Source organism: Camelus ferus, chromosome 16 (genome assembly GCF_009834535.1).
Source record: "Camelus ferus isolate YT-003-E chromosome 16, BCGSAC_Cfer_1.0, whole genome shotgun sequence".
Classification (NCBI taxonomy): domain Eukaryota; kingdom Metazoa; phylum Chordata; class Mammalia; order Artiodactyla; family Camelidae; genus Camelus; species Camelus ferus.
In genome coordinates, this window is record NC_045711.1 from 24,194,430 (window position 1) to 24,216,226 (window position 21,797).

At 57.0% G+C, this 21,797-nt stretch overlaps 2 protein-coding genes across 6 annotated transcripts in view; one reads left to right on the forward strand and one right to left on the reverse strand.

Moving 5' to 3' along the window:
* The window catches only part of UBE2O (ubiquitin conjugating enzyme E2 O), a 54,875-nt gene extending 46,735 nt beyond the window's left edge, over positions 1-8,140 (forward strand). Inside the window, exons 10-18 of one of the 2 annotated variants that reach the window (XM_032456771.1) lie at positions 327-481; positions 744-856; positions 951-1,079; positions 1,735-1,824; positions 2,723-3,419; positions 3,691-3,827; positions 5,494-5,697; positions 5,789-5,846; positions 5,956-8,140. In XM_032456771.1, the coding sequence (XP_032312662.1) occupies positions 327-481; positions 744-856; positions 951-1,079; positions 1,735-1,824; positions 2,723-3,419; positions 3,691-3,827; positions 5,494-5,697; positions 5,789-5,846; positions 5,956-6,626 (2,254 nt within the window). In that variant the 3' untranslated portion in view covers positions 6,627-8,140. The remainder of the gene's footprint in view (positions 1-326; positions 482-743; positions 857-950; positions 1,080-1,734; positions 1,825-2,722; positions 3,420-3,690; positions 3,828-5,493; positions 5,698-5,788; positions 5,847-5,955) is intronic. The other variant, XM_032456769.1, reaches the window with a different exon arrangement.
* A 1,008-nt stretch (positions 8,141-9,148) lies between these two features.
* Positions 9,149-14,660, reverse strand: SPHK1 (sphingosine kinase 1). 4 transcript variants are annotated; one of them, XM_032456772.1, is made up of 6 exons: positions 14,369-14,660; positions 11,417-11,620; positions 10,921-11,073; positions 10,731-10,825; positions 10,535-10,650; positions 9,149-10,244 (listed from the first exon to the last, which is right to left on the reverse strand). In XM_032456772.1, exons 1-6 carry the CDS (start codon positions 14,643-14,645, stop codon positions 9,431-9,433), a joined length of 1,659 nt encoding a protein of 552 aa, XP_032312663.1. In that variant the 5' UTR covers positions 14,646-14,660; the 3' UTR covers positions 9,149-9,430. The 4 variants fall into 4 exon arrangements, with proteins under 4 accessions (XP_032312663.1, XP_032312665.1, XP_032312666.1 ...); XM_032456774.1 differs by lacking the exon at positions 14,369-14,660 and adding an exon at positions 13,084-13,207; XM_032456775.1 differs by lacking the exon at positions 14,369-14,660 and adding an exon at positions 12,278-12,430 and having other exon boundaries at positions 10,921-11,121.
* Between the last annotated feature and the right edge of the window lie 7,137 nt (positions 14,661-21,797).

Genomic DNA, 21,797 nt, shown 5'->3' on the forward strand with positions numbered 1-21,797 from the left:
CTGAGACCGTCCCCCTGGCTCCCCACACAGGCGCACACATGATCTGCAAGCCCTGTGAAGATGGGCATCCGGCCAATATGATGTTGGTGCCTGGGGTTGGCCAGGTGGAAAGGAGGGACCTGGGAGGGGAGCAGGGGGTGGGACAGGGGCCATTCCCAGAGGAGGTGGCAGGGCATGGAAACGGGAGCGTCCGCTGACTTTCTTCCCTCTGGCCTAATGCTAAGAGTTGCAGGTTAGCAAGCCCATGGGGGTGGGGGTTAGAGAGAGTACCTGCCCTTCCTGTGGGGAGCATCTGGGAGGCCTGGCTTACTGGCCCTGCCCTGCAGGGTGGCGGTGGAGGTGGTGACCACCATGACGTCAGCAGACGTGATGTGGCAGGATGGCTCCGTGGAGTGCAACATCCGCTCCAACGACCTCTTCCCTGTGCACCACCTGGACAACAACGAGTTCTGCCCCGGAGACTTCGTGGTGGACAAGCGAGGTAGTGCCGCCCCAGGACGTCCCCGCCCAGGGCCAGGGTGGGACTTTGGAAGAATGGGCAGGAGGTCTGGGTCAATGAGACTCCCCCTTTAAAGGTGGCTTATTCTATCGAAGATCGGGGGAGCCTTTCTGGTCTCCCCTGACCAAGCCCCAGAACCAGTGAGTCCTGTGCCCTGCTGTGGTTGACATGCAGTGGGTGACGGGGTGGCAGGTTCACTGCCAGGGCTCCTTAGCCAGTTACGTCTCCTCCTCTGGGTTCCCAGTCCAGAGCTGTCCGGACCCCGCTGTCTACGGTGTGGTGCAGTCTGGGGACCACGTGGGCCGCACCTGCATGGTGAAGTGGTTCAAGCTGCGGCCGAGTGGGGACGACGTGGAGGTGAGTGTGTGCTGCCCCGTGCGTCCCCTTCCCGGTGGGCTCTGGTGGGCTGGGTGGAGGGCCCCTGGGCTCACAGCCCCTTCCTGTGCCCCAGCTGATTGGGGAAGAGGAAGACGTGAGCGTCTATGACATCGCCGATCACCCTGACTTTCGGTTCCGCACAACTGATATCGTCATCCGGATTGGCAACACTGAGGATGGAGCACCTCACAAGGAGGATGAGGTACCCTCCTTCCCAGTTCTGGTTCCTGCTCCTTGTCCAGTGCAGCAGCTGCAGTACTGGGTGGTGCCACCAGGTGGCTCCAGGAGCCGAGGCTGGCAAGTCCTCTGGGCTGCTTGTCTACCCAAAGCACCTTCCCCAGGAGAGCAGCTGCCCACAGTGGGGCTGCCACTCAGCCTGACCACCTGCACAAGGACTCACCTGCCTGCTGGATAACACCTCATTCACACAGCTGCTCCCTGAGCTCCACTGGTTGTTTATCAGGGAAGCCCAGCTCCTTGCCATAAGTGCTGTGAGCATGTGCTGTAGGAGCCCAGGAAAGGCTTGGGGAGGTGGCGTCTGAGCTGGGCCTTGGAGAACAAGCGAGGACATTGGGTGGGGTCAAGCAGATTCCAGACAGCGGGAGAGTGGGAACAGAAGTCCCAAGGCTGGAACCCCATCCTGGGACTACCAGAAGCTTAGAGAGACTGGAAGGCAGGAAGGGAGTTGGGGGTTCAGTGGACAGCAAGGCTGGAGATGTTTCAACCAAAGGGTTCCCTGCTCCAGTTACTCACAGTGGTTTCTGGCTGGCGCCCACATCCCTTCCATTCTCACGGCTTCGCCTTTGCCCACATTCCTGGAGAGCTGCACCTTTGACCCTGTCCCATTTGCCCTGCAGCCGTCGGTAGGCCAGGTGGCCCGTGTGGATGTCAGCAGTAAGGTAGAGGTGGTGTGGGCTGACAACTCCAAGACCATCATCCTACCCCAGGTAAGACCTTCCAAGATGTGAACCACTTGGCCCCAGACTGGCAGCTGGGCTGGGAGCTCAAGGAACAGGAAGACAGTCTCTTGGATCTTCCTGGCTTGGGAGTCTTCTCTTGGGTAGTGGGTGTCAGGGAAAGCTTGAAAGGAAGGGCAGTATTATATCCAAAGCCCCGGGGTGAGAGGGTCAGGAGAGCGGGGCAGTCCGCAACTGGCTGGTCAGTCTTGCCCCACCTGGCAGGTGCCCCAGATTCCCAGGGGCATGTAGATTTTTACAAACTTCCCAGATTTGCCTGGATCCCCACCTCACTATGCTAGGGAAATGCAGTTTGCTTCCTACAGGAGAGAGCTTCCCATTGACATTTCTAGGAAAACTTTCACAGATAAGGAAGAGATAGCAAATGGGTTTTGAGTGGCAGGGCTGTTCTCAGCACCGTTTCTTTCCCCTTCATTTGAGCTGATCCTGACACCCCACCTCCCCTCTCCTAGCGCAGCAAGGGGTGGGGAGGGAGTGGCTTGCCCCTCATCCAGGAGGCCATTCCAGGGACAGACCGGGATGTGACACTGCCCAGCTGTCCTGCACCTCCCCCTCCTGTCACATGTTCGCAGCTCCCAAGGCAGTCCCACAAGGGGTGCTGACCAAGTACACTCAATGGCAGGGAGACTGGAACAGGCTGTTGGCTGGGCCTCGGGCCCAGCAGGTGGGGCTGGGGTGGGTAAAGGTGCCTCCCAGAGGCCTAGGGACCACCTAGCTCAGAGGCCTGCCTGCAGAGGCCCAAGCAGAAAGGGGAGGAAGGGTGGAGTTAGCCGCTGAGGCCTCAGTGCTTCCGATCACCATCAGCTCCCAGGGTTGGGGTCCCCAGCAGAGCGCCTCTGAGTTGCCCGCGCCCCCCCCCTTTCCCCAGCACTTGTACAACATCGAGTCTGAGATCGAGGAGTCAGACTACGACTCAGTAGAAGGCAGCACCAGTGGGGCATCCTCGGACGAGTGGGAAGATGACAGTGACAGCTGGGAGACGGACAATGGGCTGGTGGAAGATGAGCACCCCAAGATTGAAGAGCCCCCCATCCCAGCCACTGAGCAGCCAGTGGCCCCGGAGGAGGACAAGGGAGTGGTGATCAGTGAGGAGGCTGCCACGGCCGCCATCCAGGGCGCTGTGGCCATGGCCGCCCCTGTGGCTGGGCTGATGGAGAAGGCTGGCAAGGACGGGCCGCCTAAGAGCTTCCGGGAGTTGAAAGAGGCCATCAAGATCCTGGAGAGCCTCAAGAACATGACGGTGGAGCAGCTTCTGACGGGCTCGCCCACCTCCCCCACTGTGGAGCCTGAGAAACCCACTCGGGAGAAGAAGTTTCTGGATGACATCAAGAAGCTGCAGGAGAACCTCAAGAAGACCCTGGACAACGTGGCCATTGCAGAGGAGGAGAAGATGGAGGCAATGCCAGACCCCGAGCGTAAGGAGGACAAGCCCGAGGGGCAGTCACCGGTGAAGGCCGAGTGGCCCAGCGAGACCCCGGTGCTGTGCCAGCAGTGCGGTGGCAAGCCCGGGGTCACCTTCACCAGCGCCAAGGGCGAGGTCTTCTCGGTGCTGGAGTTCGCGCCCTGTGAGTCCGCCCTGCTTGTGTTAACACATCTGGAAGCCAGGTGGCCGAGTCCCAGCTGCCGCCCGGGGGAGGAAACCATTTCCCTGGTGTGGTCACCTGTCCCGATGCCAGGAGAGGTGGGTGGGAAGCGTGTGGGTTTATTCAGCTGTCTGGGGAGTGCTTCCTGCAGCTGCTCCCTCCGGGCCAAGCTTCCCAAGGGCAGCAACTGCATTTCCAGATGCAGTCCCCAGAGCTCGCCGTGAGGGGCTGACCATTCTCCTTCCCCCTCCAGCAAATCACTCTTTTAAGAAAATTGAGTTCCAGCCTCCAGAAGCCAAGAAGTTCTTCAGTACAGTACGGAAGGAGATGGCACTGCTGGCTACCTCGCTGCCTGACGGCATCATGGTCAAGACTTTTGAGGACAGAATGGCAAGTAACCTGGTGTGGGCTTGGCGTGGGCCGGTGCGGATGAGCTGTGCGGATGCTCGCTGCCTGAGGGGCTGCCCACAGCTCCTTAAACAGGCTCAGGCAGGTGAGCCACAGGCCCGACAAGAGTCCCATGTGTGTCTCTAGACCACATGCTCCTCCTTTTCAAAGTTAGCTTTAAATTGTATAATTATTACCTGAATCTTCTTTTTTTTTGAAAAATCAGAACATTACAGAAAAAGCTAATAACATTGCCTTTGACCCACCCTCGCCCTGTCCCCAGGCCGAGGGGCCGTCAAGAGTTTCACGGGTCTTCTTCCAGATGATCTTTGTATATTTTTATGTGTTCACGCATCGCCACAAACACATCCTATTTTGTGTGATTTGTTCTGTAGGAACAGCACATTTGCGTACCCATCATCTGTAGCTGGCTTTTTTTCTCACTCAAAAGGGTAATTTTTGAGGCCTACCAGTGTTGACTCGGCGATGTAGTTCATTACTTTTTGGCTACAGAATATTGTGGCCTCTGTGGCCACGTGACACTGTCTCCTGCCCTCTTGTTGTGTCCTGGGCTCTGGGTTTGAGTCATACTGCTGGAGGTGTGTGAGTGCGTCCTTGTTTGTTCCAGGAAGGGATGAGCCCCATCTGTCTGCCACCTTATTTGTTCAACAGTCTTTCACTGGCCCCTGCTGTGTACCGGGCACCACATTAGATACTGAATTTGGGTGTGACCAAGGCTCCAGCTCTAGCCCAGAGCCTGGAGCAAGGGGCAAAGAAAAAGGACCACAGAGAGGGGCACTGCTGAGACAGGCCTGCAGGCGACCAGAAACCACAGGGCAGTGCCTGGAGTCCATGCGGGGTCGGGACTGCTCGAGGTTCCTGACAATACTTTTATTTTATTCGGACAATACTTTTGGTTTTCCTTGGGTTTTAGTAAAATTCCTTTTGAAAATTCTAGCCTGACTCAGCTCTGCTGAAGGAAGAAGGGGACAGTATTTTTTTGGTTCTGTTTTTTCCCCAAATCTCACTCGTAGAGTACAGGAAGTCGTCTGTTACCTTGAGCTCCGCAGAGCAGCCCCAGTGGCAAGTAATAAAGGGATTTCATGACTCCAGCCAGCACTGGACCCTTAGGGTCTTCCAGCTCATGGGTCACCCGGGCGGCGGTCCCAGCCTCACCCCAGCACACAGCACGGCTCTCTGATGTCTGGAGTCTCCCTGGTCATCTACAGCCTGTGTTTCTAGTGGTCTCCCAGAATTTTCCTGAGTTCGGATCCTCGAGTCCCTCTAGTTCCCTAAAAACAAGTGCAGCCTTACCATCCTGGAATGTTCTTTCATTCTAATTGGTTGTAATTCTTGTTTGCTTCATTGGGGATGGGGTGGTCACACCAAGTATTTTGAGGAGTGCCATGTGTAAGTAATGATTTATACGGAAAAAACCTAGTAGGCTAAAAACAAGTTTGGAAAATTCCTTTCATGCCAGGAGTTAAAGGAGCCAGGTAGGTCTACACAGAGATAGTTGCATTTAGCTTTTCTTTTGCTGGCAGTGTCTGGAGTCCCAGGGTGCTGCCTGCTCCCACTCGAGCCTCATGGTACCCTGGAAAAGTCCAGAACCAGACGCTGCGTGTGGAGGCCCACGCCGACCTCAGCTTTCCCTCCCGTTTTCCTTTAGGACCTCTTCTCCGCCCTAATCAAGGGCCCCACGCGCACCCCGTACGAGGACGGCCTCTACCTGTTTGACATCCAGCTCCCCAACATTTACCCAGCCGTGCCCCCCCACTTCTGCTACCTCTCCCAGTGCAGTGGCCGCCTGAACCCCAACCTGTATGACAATGGGAAGGTGTGCGTCAGCCTCTTGGGCACCTGGATTGGAAAGGTGGGTGCAGTGCCGGCACCCAGTCGGCAGGGGGGATCCAGTCTGGGTGGGCATCTGGGACAGAGTTGACGGCCCTGTGTGTGTGTTCCAGGGGACAGAGAGGTGGACGAGCAAATCCAGCCTTCTCCAGGTGCTCATCTCCATCCAAGGTATGGTGGGCAGGGGTGGGGTGAGGGCTGTGGAGGGCACCCCTGGCCTCGACGTCCCCCACCTCCAGTCGGCAGTTGGGCCGGCCCTGATTGGCTTCCACTCCCACAGGTCTCATCCTGGTGAATGAGCCGTACTACAATGAGGCAGGCTTTGACAGCGACCGCGGCCTGCAGGAGGGCTATGAGAACAGTCGCTGCTACAACGAGATGGCGCTGATCCGTGTGGTGCAGTCCATGACGCAGCTGGTGCGGCGGCCGCCCGAGGTCTTCGAGCAGGAGATCCGGCAGCACTTCAGCACTGGCGGCTGGCGGCTGGTGAACCGCATCGAGTCGTGGCTGGAAACCCACGCCCTGCGGGAGAGGGCCCAGGCGCTGCCCAATGGGCTTCCCAAGGACAGCAGCTCGCCAGAGCCGCCTGCTATGGCCGAGCTCTCAGACTTCAGCCGAGAAGAACCTGAGGACGGAGGGCTGGCCCCCGGAGAGGCCTCCCAGGGCTCAGACTCGGAGAGCGGTGCGCAGGGCCCGGCCTTGGCCAGCAGGGACCACACAGACCAGACTTCGGAGGCCGCGCCTGACGCCTCGGTGCCACCCAGTGTCAAACCAAAGAAGCGGAGAAAGAGCTACCGGAGCTTCTTGCCTGAGAAGAGTGGCTACCCTGACATCGGCTTCCCTCTCTTCCCGCTTTCTAAGGGTTTCATCAAGAGCATCCGGGGGGTGCTGATGCAGTTCCGGGCCGCTCTGACGGAGGCAGGCATGCCTGAGCGCACCGAGGACAAGTAGCCGCCGGCCCTCGTGGAAGGAGCGTCAGGATGGGGAGAGGCCAGCTGCTGCCTGCTCACTTCCTCCCCTGGAATCTCCCCTCTTCCCTCTGCTCCTCCGTCCCCAATGCAAGCCCCGCCACTGCCCTCTTCTTCCCAAGGTGAGTTTGATGAAGTGCAAGAAGCTTGTTGAGATGCTGCCGTTTCTCTTCCGAAGCAATCTTTCAACAGGCGGGTCTCCTGTAGCGACAAAAATCTGAACCCTCTTGCTGATTTTCCACTTGTCACCCTGGGCAGAATGCCCCAGCACTTCCTCCCTTGCCGTCTCCACCTCAGGTCGGAGGTGGGCTTTTCCTGGGGCCTGACATGCGGGAGGACTCTGGGCCCAAGTGTGTGCAGACCAGCGGGACGAGTGGGTGTGCCTTGCATGAAGTGTGGGTGGCTCCAGCCGGTCCCCTGGTCCCCTTTATCCTCTTCAGTTCCACTGTCGCTTCCTAGTGTCCCAGGCCCTCCTGCCGCCACCACCAATCATGTTCTCGTCCCCCCAACATCAACACTCTCCCTTGGGAGTTGTAGCTGCTGTTGCCGACTCCTGGCTCTACTCTGGCCTGTTTACATGGGAGAGCCCTCAGGCCTGTTGAACTCGCTCTCTAAGAGAGGCTGGGACCAGGCTGAGTTCGGGGTGACACCCAGGAGAGAGGTGGCGGCCCTCACGCGCTAACACGGAGTGAGGACCAGGGAGCTGACAGCTGTAGGTGCCTTGCTCTTCCTGCCCCACGGGGCCGGGGATCAGCAGCTCTGGCTCGAAGGCCTGACCCTCTCAGACTGAGCTGATGTCTGCTCCTTGCTCATCCCCATCCCCGGGCCCCGGGGGCAGGAGCAGCCGCACGGACAAGGCCAGGGCACATGCTGGGGCCTCCGCGTAGACTTTGTCCCTCCCACTATCAAAGGCTAGCGCTGGGAGGTGGCACGGAGCCAGCCCTCTCTCTCTGCCGAGAACGAGGCCTCCCGTCAGCCCTTCGCTGACAAGTTCCGCAGGCTCAGCGCGGTAGAGAGGCGGCCGGCAGGGCTCTCCTCCCAGAGCCGGGCCCAGAGGTTTACAGGTTTTCTAAGCGTCTGATAATGTGAAGCTCCGGGTTGAGGGGGTGCCGTTGGGCACGTCGCAGCTGTGTAATTTTCCGTGTATGTATGTAATATTTAAGAGTGAAAGAAAATAAATCTCAAAAGCAAAGATATTAACTCTTACTAGAAAAAAAAAAGACAAAAAAAGAAGCCAAAGCATGACGCGTCTTGTCCGCCTTACGCTGGCTCCACACGTGAGCTGCCACGACCACGCAGCCGGCAGTGGCGCGGGAAGGACGGCCGGAGCGCGGCCGCGGCGGCGTTCGGAGCCGAGTCGGTATCTTGTTGGAGGAAGTCCCAGAGTGATCGGTGGGGCTGTGCTTCCCAGTGCGTTGTTCACGTGGAGATGTGAATGCCTACTGCTTAAGATATCTGTATAAAGTGCTGTGTGATTAAACTTTTTTTTTACTTGCATTTTTTTCGTTTGGCTCATTACACTGTACGAAAAAGACAAGGTGGCACCATTAAACCTGCCTCTGCCATTCTTCCGGGCTCTGTCGCCTTTCTTTCCCTCAGGGGCTCCTCACACACGTTCCCCGGGGGAAGGAGAGATCCCTGTCCCAAGGAGGCTCGAAGCAGCTGCATCTCCCCGACCCGGCCTGCGCTGGAGCCTCTGCGTTTCCCGCCGGAGGATTCACAGGGGCCAGGAGACCCAGGAGATCCTGAGGATCTAGACATTCGGTGCGTCAGCGTGCTTGCCTCTGAGCAGGGCCTGTATTCTACTCCTCAAGAGCCACTGCTTAGCAGAGTGTTGTCAGCAACTGTGCGGTCCCCCAGGGCCTGTGACTGACCAGTTCCGCCAGTTCAGTTCCTTCCAGATGCTGGCGGAGCTGACTTCGCTTCACCTGGCCTGGACTCTAAGCCAGATGGGTTCCTCACTTTGGGAGATTGGCATCCGCCCCTCCCTGCTGCTTCCTTTTAACTCCTGTGCAACACTCCCCTTAATGAGGATGGGGTGGGGTAGGGCAGGAGAGGCCTGGGGAGCCCTAGAGACCCCTGGGAGGGATGACAGACTTCTTTTAAAAAGGGAGCAGCTGCCTGCCATTCCGACTTCTGTTGCTCTTTGCCAGTTTTCCCCAGTGCCCCTAACTCATTTTCACTTTTCACTGAGACTAGCTGGCTGTGTGGCCCTGGGTAAGACATACTCGCTCTGAGCCTGTCTTCCTCCTGGTGGGGAGAGGCAGTTGTCTCCAGGCCAAATGTGGTATAATCACCACTGGGGCAGGCCCCCCACCCCCCGACCCCACCGCAAAAGCAGCCTGGACCAGCTCTGGTCCTGTGTCCACCACCAAAATGGCTATTCCCAGGGGCCAGTACCCCACGTCGCCCAATCCAAGAGGCACCATTGGGCATCACTAACGTTAAGTTCTAGAGCCCTGGCAGAAGCAAGACCCCAACCCCCAACCCCTAGGACAAGACCAGTTGGCTGGGAATGTCACTTTATTTGGATTTGATTCAGGGGGTGGGGTTCCCATAACAAAATAGAGTGGCTGCCACAGGCAGCGAGGCCCAACCAGCTGGGCTCTGGGCCCAGGACCTCATTCTGGCCTTTGGTGGGCAGAGTCTGGCCTTGCCCCACTTCATCCTCCTCCTCCCCACCCCCACATGAGCTGCAGGCAGGCCCTCCAGTCCCGGGGGAGGAGGGAGGCTCCTGAGCGCCAGGTAAACCGAAACAACAGACAAGCCCCAGCAAGGCCCATGGAGTTATGGGTGCTCTTCCAGAGCTGGCCTTTGCTGGGGCTTCCAGCTGGGTGGGGGCTGTGGCCCCAGAGAGGGTGGGGATTCCATGTGGCCACTGACCATCCAGAAGCAGTTTGGTTGCACCTGGCCCTGCACAGCCTCGCTGACCACCGATTCCCCATCGACAGCAAACACACCCTTCCCATCCTTGGGCTCCAGGCGGAAGGCAACCACAGGCACGTACACCAAGTAGGGACACTCACACTCCATGTGCCTGCCTTTCTCCATGGCCAGGAAGAGGCGCAGCAGCATGGCCCGCGACACACCTGCCCGCACATAGAACAGATGCATCGCGCCGGCCGCGCAGCGGCCCATGGGTGCAGTAAACATCTCACTGCCCAGGTGTGAGTGCAGCAGCGCCAGCACCAGCACAAAGTCCTGCTCCGGCGCCACAGTCCAGTAAGAGGGCACCGGCTCCTCCAGGGGCACCAGGTGGGTGTCCACGGGGCCTTGCTGGGCCTGCTGGACCCGATCAGGGGAGGGGAACGTCTTGGAGACCACTGTTTCTACAGGGAGGTAGGCCAGGCGGCCCTGGTAGGTGCGCAGGGTGGCCAGGCGCAGGAAGGTGCCCAGAGTGAAGCGCCTCTCGCCCAGGCACCGGAACTTCTCACTCTCTACATCCACGTCAGCAATAAACCCCCAAGCCAGGCTGAGCACGGAGAAGAGGCGCAGCCCCGAGGCCGTCTGCAGGGACAGCAGATCCATGGGCGCCAGCAGCCGGCTGCACAGCAGCCGTGTGCAGTTGGTCAGGAGGGCTTCGTTTGTCACCTGCTCGTAGCTGCAGGGGAAAAAGTCAGATGGGATGGTCAGGAACCCTCATACAAGCCCCTTCCTCTTCCGGGGAGCTGGGGTAGGCAAAGTGACACTGAGTCCCTAGGGGGTTTGTAGGAAGGACAGATGGAGCAGGTGGAGGCAGCCAGTTGAAGTCACCAGGAAGGGCCCCAGAACTGGGGGTCGAGACCCCAGGGAAGAGGGGATGGAAGTTACCCCAGCACTTGGGAACTCAGAAAGCCTGGCAGTAGGGTGGCACTGGGGAAACTGGGGCCCACTCTGGCCCCGGGCTCTCACCCGGCATAATGGTTCAAAGATGCTGCCAGCGCATTGCCAGAGCCAGCTGGGAGGCTGCACAGGGGCTTCCGGATGGCGGTCTCCCAGTCAGGCCGCTCCATGAGCCCGTTCACCACCTGTGGGAGCACAGTTGGCCCCAGCCTGAGAAGCACCCTTCCCCCGCGACCACAACCCAGCTTCCTGGTGGGGGCCTCACCTCGTGCATCAGCCCGTCTCCAGACATGACCACCAGTGCGTCCCAGCGGCCCAGCTCCTCCGCCCGCACCAGCTCCCGGGCGTGGTTCCGCCGCTCTGCGGAGAGACAGGGAGGCTATCAAGGTGGGGTTGTGGTGAGGGAGTGGTCCCTGGCAGGGGAAGCTCCCTGCACCCCCTGGGGAGGCACTCACCAGTGAGCATCAGCGTGAAGGAGACATCGGCCTGGGCCAGCAGGGGCTGCACGTGGCTCCGGAACAGTGGCAGGGCCTTGCCTTTGCCCCCTCGCGGGTTCAACAGCACCAGCACGTGGCAGGGCCGTGGGAGCAGGTTCAGGGGGCCCACCGCTGTAGAGAAGCCCGAAAAGGCCATGTCTCCAACTGGCCACTAGAGGCCTGAGGATCACAACAGGAGCACTGAAACGCGGTGCATGAAATCCCCGCGTGATTGATTCAATAGAGTCTGGCCAGAGGCAGCGGCCTTCAGGGGGGAGCTCCAGCGAGGGTGCCGCGACCCCACCCGGCCCTTTTAGCTCAGGCCTGGCCAGCTTATGGCTAGGGGGGATGGAGTTGGGGAGTGTTTTCTCCAGCGTCCCCAGCCCTTCTCTTTTGTCACACTGACTCTGGCCATCATTCCTGGTGAAAGAGAATGGATCCCCCAACAGACGTTCCCGGCCAAGCCCCCACAAACCTGCGTCCATGACCTCGACCCGTGGCTCCGCCTGCCGGGGGATCCCCGGCGCTGTCGCGGAGCTGTGCGCGGCAGCGGCTCCTGCATTCAGCTCCTTATCGGTGCTGCCCAGGCGGGCGTCGCGGTGCTGGCTGTAGGGCTCGCCCTCTCCGCCGGCAGCCGGGGCTGTGGGGGCACCCGCGTCATTCTCTGCGGTTGCCGGATCTGAGGGAGAGGAGACAGCGCTGGTGGAGTCCGGAACGGCCTCCTGAAGTGGGGGGCGCCCCGCTAGATCCTTGGACCACGGGCGGGAAGCCGCGCGCTCCGGCATCTCCCAGTTTTCCGAGAGGTCCGGAGAGCCGAGGTCCAGTGCCACCAAAGGTTCTCCTGTCCTAGAACTAAGCCCCCACCCCCAGAAGTGAAGGGTCCCTCTCTCTGGGGCTTCGGGTTCTGGCCCGACGATGAGTCAAAGCCCCGTGGCTCTCTCCGGGGAATCAGCTCCTCATCCTCTGGGTGTTGCCAGGGGGAGGGGAATCCAGTTGCGTAAAAATCCCAGAACTTGAGCGGACATCGCAGGCAATGAAGTTCGGGGCTAGCGATCCCCGCCCCGAAACAGCCGGGTCGTCGGGTCTTCTACACTGAGTTCCGGAGCGGCCGGGGTCGCCGCGCCCGCCTCCAGGGGCCGGGCTCAGCCGTGCCGCGCGCCGGGCTCCTGGGAGCAGCGTCGGAGTCGCGCATGGGCTCAGCCGGAGCCCGGCCGCCAGCCGCCGCCTCCCTCAGCCAGAACCGAATGGGCGCTGAGGCCATGCACCGCATGGCCAGTTCCCTCCGCCGCCCAGGAGCCAGGGGTGGAGAGAGGGCAGGGCTAGCAGCCAGCCCTACCCAGTCGGTCTGGTTTGCTGGGGACTCGCCACCTCCGTTCCCCACAGTGGCCAAGGGCGGTACGCAGCTCCTCCTGGGCTCAGCCTCGCGTCTGAGGGACTAGTGGAGGGCCGGGCAAACACTGCACGGCCCCGCTGCCTCCGGCCTCAAACTTTTCGCTCAACTTCGGGGAGGGCGCTGTGCCTCAGCGCCGGGTCTGGCCACGCCCCGCGCTCCCCGCGTTCCTGGGGGTGGAACCGGCGCCCGGCACCGCCAGGGCCGCCCGCCTCCGGCCACGAGCCGCGCGCCGCGAGCGCGTTGTCCCGGGCGCGGAGGGTGAACGCGCAGCGCAGGCCGAGGAGTCAAAGCGGTCCCTGGCGGGGCTCCAAGCGCGTGTGGTTCAGGGCTCCGGGCAGACCCTCGCCTGCCCCTGGATGCTACGACCTCCTGCCCTGGGGATCTTCCCTCAAAACTGCCGGACGTGCAGCGTCCCCTTCGCGCGCCCAGAAATTCGAGGCCCAGACCTCTCCGGGTGCCCCCCCGGAATGCCAGGAGCGTCTCTCCAGCCGCTCCGGTTCTCCCCCAGAGAGTTATTTTTAGCCTCCTGACGAGGCAGCTCGGCAGCACAGCTACCGAAGCCCAGGCAGCCAGGCGCACCTTTCCGAGGAGGGCGGGCGACCGGCACAAGGGTGGCTGCGGTCCGGAGGAGGCGGCCTTGTCAAGAACCTCAAAAGTTGGATCATTTTCCCAGAGGACAACTTCGAGGCTCATCTAGGCCAGAGAAGCTGCCCTGCAGCGGGCAATCCACGCCCACGCCCCTCACCCACCTGAGAGGAGCTTGGCGGTGTACACAGGCCTAGGGGTCCCCATCCGGATTGGGGAGCCGAGCATCGGGGGCGTGTCCCCCGCCGCTCCCACTGGCTTAGCGGGAAGATGCAAACAGGCCCGGGAGTTTTCACTTTAACGGAAGCAACAGGGACGCGTGTCAGTGCAGGTGTGATACAGGCAAGTAAGTGTCTGACCTGAACGTGTCCGCGACCAACTGGAGTAAACTCCCTGGGGGATTGTTTGCGGTGAACCAGAGGAGGAAGTTGCAAAGGCTGACTTGGTGACCGGATCAGGTAAGGCCAAAGTTAGAAAAACAACAACAACAACCAAACTGCTGTAGGAGGCTGAGGTGGTGCAGGTGAGCTCACGCGCCCACACCTGCCCCTATCCGACACTCACACACACCTCTTTTCCCACCCTTCCTCAAAGTCAAGAAGAGGCAGGTCTCGGCGGCGCCAGTAACTCGGGCACGCCTCCGCGGTACCCTCTTTTCCCGAGGACCCTGGTGGCCCGGCCCCGTTTCCCAACACCTGGGGAGGGGGCGGAGCCCAAGGGTCCACCGGTAGTGGGGAGGCGCTGGCTGAGACTCGCGGATCCCCCGGCCGGTGGCCTGGAGCGCGTCCTGGTGGAGGCCACCTCCGTCCTGCGCGGCCCGGGGACAGCCCTGGCTGGGTACTGAGCGTCCCGAGCGCGTTCCGTGAAGGTGACTCAGCGACGCTTTCACCGGTCTAGAAATTGCGAAACTAGGAACTAGGGGAGGGAGCAGGGGAGGGAGCAGGAGCGGGACGTCATCACCCTCAGGCTGCGCCGGGGCCCTGGTCTGCCGAAGTCTGGTCCCAAACTTCCTGGGCTCCCACCCCCACCCCCAGGAATCCAGTATCGGGAGGAGAGCGCGGTGCTGCAGCCGCAGTGCCGCGGTCACGCGATGCGGGGACGCAAGTGGCGGCGGGAGGAGGGGGCTCCGTACTGGAGCCGCGTCTCGATCCCTCTCGCGTCCTCTCCCCTCCCCTTTCTCCTGCCTTCTTCAGCGAGGGCTATACGGTCAAAGTCAAGGCTTTGGCGTCTAGAAGACATGGGACGCGGGGTGATGCTCCCCAAGGTCTCAGCCTTGGAGGGAGGTGGCTGCGGAGACCGCCAGAGCAGCCTCCCCCTTCTCCCCGGCACTAAAGGGCACTTCCGTCAGTCCTGAAAAGCCGCTGCCTTAAACCCTGGAGCCTGGTGGGAAACTGAGGCACCGGAAAAGGAAGACCTAGCTGTGCACGAGCCCGTAGTGAGAAAGCCCACCTGCCACAGGGTCCCTCTTACCTCCCGGCGCCCTAGACTGGAGCCCCTGGGGTAGCGGCGCTGGGCGGGAGCGGGGTTGACTGGAAACCGAGCGGTGATGGGGGCGGGGCAGCCTGCTGGGTTCATTATCCGGCCTCCGGGGGCCCAGTGGGAGGGAGGTGAAGGGCTGAGCCCTCTGGCCTCGGTTCCAGTCCGCACAAAGGCTCCTCTGTACTCCCTGCCGCCTCTCCCCCTGCCCCCACCCCACTCGCACGGCCTCTGCTTCTGCCCTCTTCATTCTTGTCCGTCACCTCCCCCCTCCCAGGTTGCCTCTTCTCCAGGCACACACTGCCCTCCCGTCCCTCTCTAAAGAGCTTATCTCGGCTCCAGAAACTCATCGGCATCCCTGGCGCAAGTGCCAGGATTGGGCAAGAACAAGATGCTTTTCTTCTTTCGATAACTGGGGGAACCAAAACCCTGAGAGGTGAAGGGTCTTGCCTAAACCAGGGAACCAGTTCCCCACAGAGCCCAGAAGCAAACCCGGGTCCCAACCCCCAGCCTGGAAGGCAGAGCTGACCCCAGACTTCTTGCTGATATTTATATGTTGTCCTGGTGGGTCACTTGCTGCAGGAGCTGCCGCAGGAGCCCAGCTACTCAGTTTCCCTAAGAAAGAGGAAGCATCTCAAAGCCCTCTCCAGGCGTCTGTCTCTAGGTCCTGATTAAGCAGCTTGCTGCTATGTACAGGTCTGGCATCAGGCTTGCTCTGCCCTGATCGCCATCCCACAGCTCAGCCAGCAGGTAACACCTGTCTTTCAGGTGAGAGAGACTGCCTTTCTATCTTCCTCAGCCACCCCCTTCCTCCTTGTGGGCAGCCTCCGCAGGTGGACACACCTGAGAACACCCCCTCCTTTTTCTTTCCCCTTCTTCAGAGAAAGAAAGCAGGCATTCATTGGGCCTGGCCCAGCTCTCTGGAAACTTGGAGCCAAGGCCGCCAGATGGCAAATGACTTGCTTTTATTAGAAGAGGATTCCTGCCACCTCACCTTTCCCTGAAGCTACCTTCCCTGGAGGTTTCAGCTCCCAAATTGAAATACTGGGCTTCAAGGCCTCCCTGGACCTCAAGTCCTTTCTGCCTGGGAGGTTGCAAGGGTGGGAAAGGGAGGTGTCCAGCCCTGCAAACTACTTAAGACTTGTGTCCTGGTGGTGATGCAGGAAAAATGAATGTGGGGAGTGAGGAGGGCCGTGTCCCAGGCTTTGGCTGAGCCCATGGGACATGCCCGCCAAGTGTGGGTCCTTGGCTTCACACAGGAAAGAATTCAAGAGCGAGCCACAGTTGAGTAAAGGTAGATTTATTCAGAGAGATACTTTGAAAGGCAAGAGAAAAGCCACGAGCTGTGGGGGTTGGGTACTCAGATTAAAAGTAGGGACATAGACAGCCCTCTCTAAGAGGGAGAGAGAGGGCAGCTGCTAAGAGGCGCCATGTTGCCAGTTTCTACAGGCTCAGTGGCTTCATATGCTAATAAGTGGAAGGACCAGTCTAACTAGCCTGGGGAAGGGGCTGGGATTCCCAGGAAGTTGGCCATTTCCCACTCTTTGACTTTTGTGGCTAGCCTTGGGACTGTCATGGCATCTGTGGGCATGTTATTCACCATGTTAATATATTACAATGGGCGTATAATAAAGCTCAAGTTCTACTAGAAGTCAAATCTCCCACCATCTTGAGCTTCAAGGCCTACTGGGGGTTGACTCTAACACCATTTTGATGTTAATTGCTGTATCATTCCTTGAATGGCTGTGCCCTGTCCCCTTCCTGTCTCACTGGGACAGCCCCAGATGTGGCTTTCCATTCTGAGAGTTTCCTAGATTCTGCTGACCATGCCAGGCGTTGGAGATGCTGGGCTAGCGGTGGGGCTTGAAGGTCCAGGAGGGCAGACTGGCCACACAGGATTCTTGGCTGTGTGCAGGGAGCAATCAGAGTTTCTGTTTCTGCAGTGGTTCTGCTACTCTGGGTGTGATAGAGTCTAGCTCTGCCTCTTGGGGGGCCTCTTTGTCACGATGGGTGTCCTTGCTGTGGGTGGGAACCAAGGTCTCTTCTGGGCCTCTGGGCTCTGCCCTCACCTGTCAGCCTCCTTTTCAGGGAAATTGGCTTCCACAGCCCTCAGTGTGGAAGCCTGCCAGCCACTCCCCCTCCACTCTTCATCCGGCATTTGAGGCCAATTGTACGAGTCTCCTGGAGTTATCAAAACAAAGCACTGGAAACTGGATGGCTTAACAGAAGTGCACTGTCAACTGTTCTCAAGAAGCCCAAGATTAAGATGCTGGCGGGGTCCGTTCCTTTTGAGAGCCCTGACGGAGAGCCTGTTCCAGGCTTCTCCCCTTACTTCTCGTGGTTGGCTGGCGAACTTTGGAGTTCCTTGACTTGTACGTGCACCACCCAGTCCCTGCCTCCATCATCCCATGGCCCTCTTCCCTGTGAAAGATTTGGCTGATTTATTCTTTTAGGGTCTGCATTAACTCCTGTGGGCATGTTCTTTTCCAAATGCAAATTACTCTGGGAGGGAAATCAGTAAGTTATCAGGGCTCTACTGTGAATGGATGTATGACACTTTTTTCTTTTTGATTTTATTGTTTATTGAAGTGTAGTTGATTTACAATGTTAGTTTCAGATGTACAGCAAAGCTATTCAGTTATACATATATGTATATATATATCTTTTCAGATTATTTTCCATTATATGTTATTACAAGAAATTGAGTATAGTTCCCTGTGCTACACAGTAGGTCCTTGTTGTTTATCTATTTTGTATCTAGTAATATGTGTCTTGTTGGGGAACATGGCTGGCCGGCATCGCGGGCAGTAAAAGAACTGACCAGAAACAAAGAAAGTTAAGAGACAAAGGAAAGTTTAATAGATATGTTGCTATAGGCAAGAGCATTAGCTATTTCGTGCGGGCAGTTAGTTTTGTTGAGATAAATACACATCAAGGGAAGATGTTTTTATCTTGAAGAAATGCAGGCTTGCAGAGGATCCAGAAGCCCAGAATGGAGGTTAAAAGTGTCTGTTAAAAGTGTCAGTCGGCCCCGGCTCTGGGCATAGGGGCACAGGGAGAACCCTGGAGTCCGGGAGTGGGGGGTTTATGGTTTTAGAGAAACTTCAAAGAGACTTCACAGAGTGCCAGCCAGTTCTGCATACTTGTTAATCCCAAACTCCTAATTTATCCCTCCCCCCCAGATGTATCACACTTTTAATTAAAAAATATAACAACAAGGGGGTGGTAGGTCATAGCTCAGTGGTAAAGGATGTGCTTAGCATGCACAGGGTCCTGGATTCAATCCCTAGTACCTCCATTAAACTGAAAAAAAATTTTTTTTAATTCAAAAAGAAAGAAATTTTTATTTTATTTTTAGGGGGAGGTAATTAGGTTTACTTATTTAGTTTTAGAGATGGTACTGGGGGTTGAACCCAGGACATTGTGTATGCTAAGCATGTACTCTACCACTTTAGCTATACCCTCCCCCTTAAAAGAAGTACATTTTTTAAAAATTGAAAATATTGGGGAGGGTATATAGCCCAGGGTGGAGTGAGTGCTTAGCATGAACGAGGTCCTGGGTTCAACCCCCAGTACCTCCACTTAAATAAATAAATAAACCTAATTACCTCTCCCACCAGCCAAAAAAAAAATTAATTAAAAAATAAAAATATCTATAACCATACTAGGTGTCTCAAAAGAGGGGAACAGTGCATGTTCATGTGGGTGTCAGAGGAAAGGGTGTCTGGGAGCTGGACCTGCCCACCTCCCAGTGTAGCTGACCTGTTCAGAGGAGTTATTTATGTCTGCACTGGCTGCCAGGTGGCCTTGCCCAGGCTTGCACACCACCTTGGCCCCCTTGACTTTGAGATCTTGCCTCACACCTTGGCTTAGAGCATCTTTGGCTTCCTGAGCCAATGGGTTTATTCCCCAGTCCTTGGAAGAACAAAGCCAAGTTTTGTGTTAGTGTATTGGGTTCCTATTGCTGCATCAATTTATTATCTTGCAGTCCTGGAGGTCAGAAGTTTCAAATGGATTGGCAGGGCTGTGGTGCCTGTTCTAGCTTCCAGAAGCCACCTGCATTCTTTGGCTCAGGACCCCTTCCTTCACCTCTGAAGCTGGCAGTACAGCATCTTCTGGTCTCCGTCTGACTTTTGCTTCTGCTATCACATCTTCCCTATCCTTCCTACCTCCCTCTTACAGGGACCCCTGTCTGTGATAACATTGGCCCAATCTGGATAACCCAGGGGAGTCTCCCCATTCGAGAGCCTTAACTTAATTCAATTTCATCACCTCTGCCAAATCCTTTTTGCCATATAAATTAACACAGGTCCCAGGGATTACAACGCAGACACCTTGGGGGGGGGGGCTGTTATTCTGCCAACCACAGTTAGGTAGGGAGGGTCTGGGAACCATGTCCTTATTTAGCTACAGAACCTTCTTTCTTAGCATTCCCACCTCCCCAGGGCTACCAACTGACCACAGACCAGGGACTTGCTTTCCCCCAAATAAGCATTTGTCGTGTGGGGCCGAAAACAGTCTTGCTGACGTTGACATGCGATTCTGTAGTCTTTGTGGTCTTTGACTCATCAGGCAGAGGCCCCTACATTTTTTCCATTTTTTAAAATTACCCAAGGGAAGAAAAAAAAAATTACTGAAGAGAGAGAAATTGGCATCTTTACTAAAACATAGTAATTATAGCTTTTCACCTGAGGAAGGGCTGGGGAACAGGCCCGCCCATTCATTTCCAGCCAGGCAGAATTCCCCAACCCATTTTGCAGGAAGCCCACTGGGTGTCACACAGAAATGAGTGGCCCACTTAATTCCGGTCATGTGACCGAATAGTCCAGCTACTTCTGCTTCTCTGTGGTAGGGCTGGACCAGGCCAACCACATAGAGAACTGTGTCTAGAAACATTCCATAGGCTCCCGCTGACATCAGCTCCAGTTTGGGCCAAGTACAGGCTCTGGGCAGGTCTCCAGTGCCCAATTCCACATCCTGGTCCCACATCCTGGATACTTGTGAGTATGGTCCCCTTCAGAGGCTGCAGCCAGCCCCCTACCTCCACCAGCACTGTTTTTAGGGGTTTTTTGGGGGGGGTAGTAATTAGGTTTATTTAGTTATTTTAATGGAGGTACTGGGATTTGAACTCAGGACCTCGTCTATGCTAAGTGTGTACTCTAACCACTGAGCTATACCCTTCCCCCTAACTGTGCCTTGTAATCACTTGCTCGTTCATACTGGTTGAGAGACCCTGTGCACTGGTGAACATCTCATTCAAGGGAAGAGAAGCCAACAGTTGTATGTCAAACTGCTTTGGGTGATTCCCAGAAGGAGAACTTCTGGGAAGCAGGAAGGGGGGCTGGCACCTCTGCAGTCGGGGAGCAGGAAAGCCCAGCCGCTTTTATCTCGCAGCAGCCTGGCGTCCAGGCCAAGGGGATGGGTGTGTACACGGTTTTCCGGGGGCTTTTTGTTGTGTAATGTTTTCCACTTTCACATCTCCCCAAAGCTAAGCCGTGTCCTTGGGCTGTTCCCAAAGAAAACAGACAATGGGCTGGACGCAGTGCGTTTGCGCTTACGGCCTAGGGTGGTTTCCTCCTACCTGCGGATGGACCCCTTCCGCGGAGCCAAGGTGAAGTCCTCTCTCACCGGCTCCACAGAAGCGCATACCGCCTCCGGGAACGCCCGATCCAGGCGCCCTGCTGGCTCCTGGTGGCCCCCTGGGGATGCGCCCCTCTCCTCTCATCTGAAACATGCAGCCCTTGAGGCCTTCTCCTTCGTTGGAGGCAAAAGAGGGACCAGATCCCTGCTTCGCTAAGTTGCAAAAAAAGACCCGAAGCCAAGAGTGGCTCTTGCATGCCCCTGAAGCTCATTATCCACATCCTGAAAATAGAAATTCCTCTTCCCTGGAGGCTGGCCTCCTGAAGGTCAAATTGTTCGATTCTTTTCAGACACACCCTGGTAATTTAAGTAATGATTATACAGGATGGGCTGGACAGCTGAGGCCAAGGAGAGGGGCCCGGGGCAAGGGACATCGTAACCTCATTCCACACGGGTGCCCCTAAAGGCTTTGTGCAGCCAAGGGAATGATGGTTCTGATCAGACAGGAGAGCTATTTCCAAAAGCAGTTCCTTGTTCTTTTTGCACATTGCCCTCAAGTGCTGACCACGTCAACGTGACTGGCATCTTGAAAATGAGTTAAGATGTCATTTCTCCTTCAAGACACCGTCAGATGATCCTAGCAGCCTCCTCTGAAACTTATTTCAAAATAGAGTGGGGAACCAAGTGATTACCTGTCAAAGCTTATAGATTAATTCATGAAATTATTCTTTAAAAACAGAGGATGCAGTCGGCCTGGAGGATGCTCCTGAATGGTGAGGAGCTCATAGGTGGCGGCCAAAGAATGTCTCCTTTCTTTTCTCTTTCTGTCTCCTTCCTAGAAGAGCGGTCGGTGCAGCTCTGCACACAGAAGTCCTCGAGAAATGCTTATGAACTGACCTCTCCCAACCGCATCCCTCTGGCAGATGCAGCAGAGCATCTAGGGGAGGGAGCCCCATCTGGGCACCAGGTGGCTGCTGCAGAGAGCCCAGGAAGGGCACGGTCCAACACCCACCTCCTCCAGGCTCCCCACAGCAGGCTGATGGGCCCCAGGAGGGAGGGATAGACAGCCAGCTCCGATGCAGAGTTAAAACGACACATCAGTCTTCCTGACTCGGCATGACCTAGAAAAACCCATAGCCATCAGAACTTGGCATTTGCAAATGAGCACAAAGATCCTAGCATTTTAGGCTGAGTTCCAGGTGCCACGTGACAAGTATCTGTGACCACTTGGTGCTCAGATGCAGAACTTTGAGCACTTAAGGAGGGAAGACAGTAACTGCAGAATATGATTAGCATGAAATCGGATCTGCCGCCTTCACCTCTTGGCAGGAGTAAGTGTTATTCCTAAGGGGTGAGGTCTGTTGAGTCCTCAGGGGTGGATCTGTTACCCTGATTTGCAGCCATTAGTGGCACAGGAGCCGTGCTGACTGGGGAAGTGCTGAGTGGCGGCGAGGAGGCGGGCAAACCTGGGGATGCTGAGGGCCATGTCTCTGAGGTCTCAGGCATTTCTGAAATGCTGAGGACCTGGAGGGGAACAGCAGGAACCCAATTCTAATCAAAACCAAGACATGGATGTTGTATGTACTCAACAAAGACTAGCAGGTCACCCGTGAAAAGATGGTCATAAGAGATGCGGAAAGCAAATCTGGAATACCCACCAGCCCTTGAGAAAAATATCTTTTAAAAACGGGAGACTCAGTTTCTCAAAAAGTTAAACACATAGAGTTACCATGTCTCAGAGCAATTCAACTCATGGGTATTTACCTAAGAGAAATGAGAACACGTGTCCACACAAAACCTTGTACATGAATGTTCATAGCAG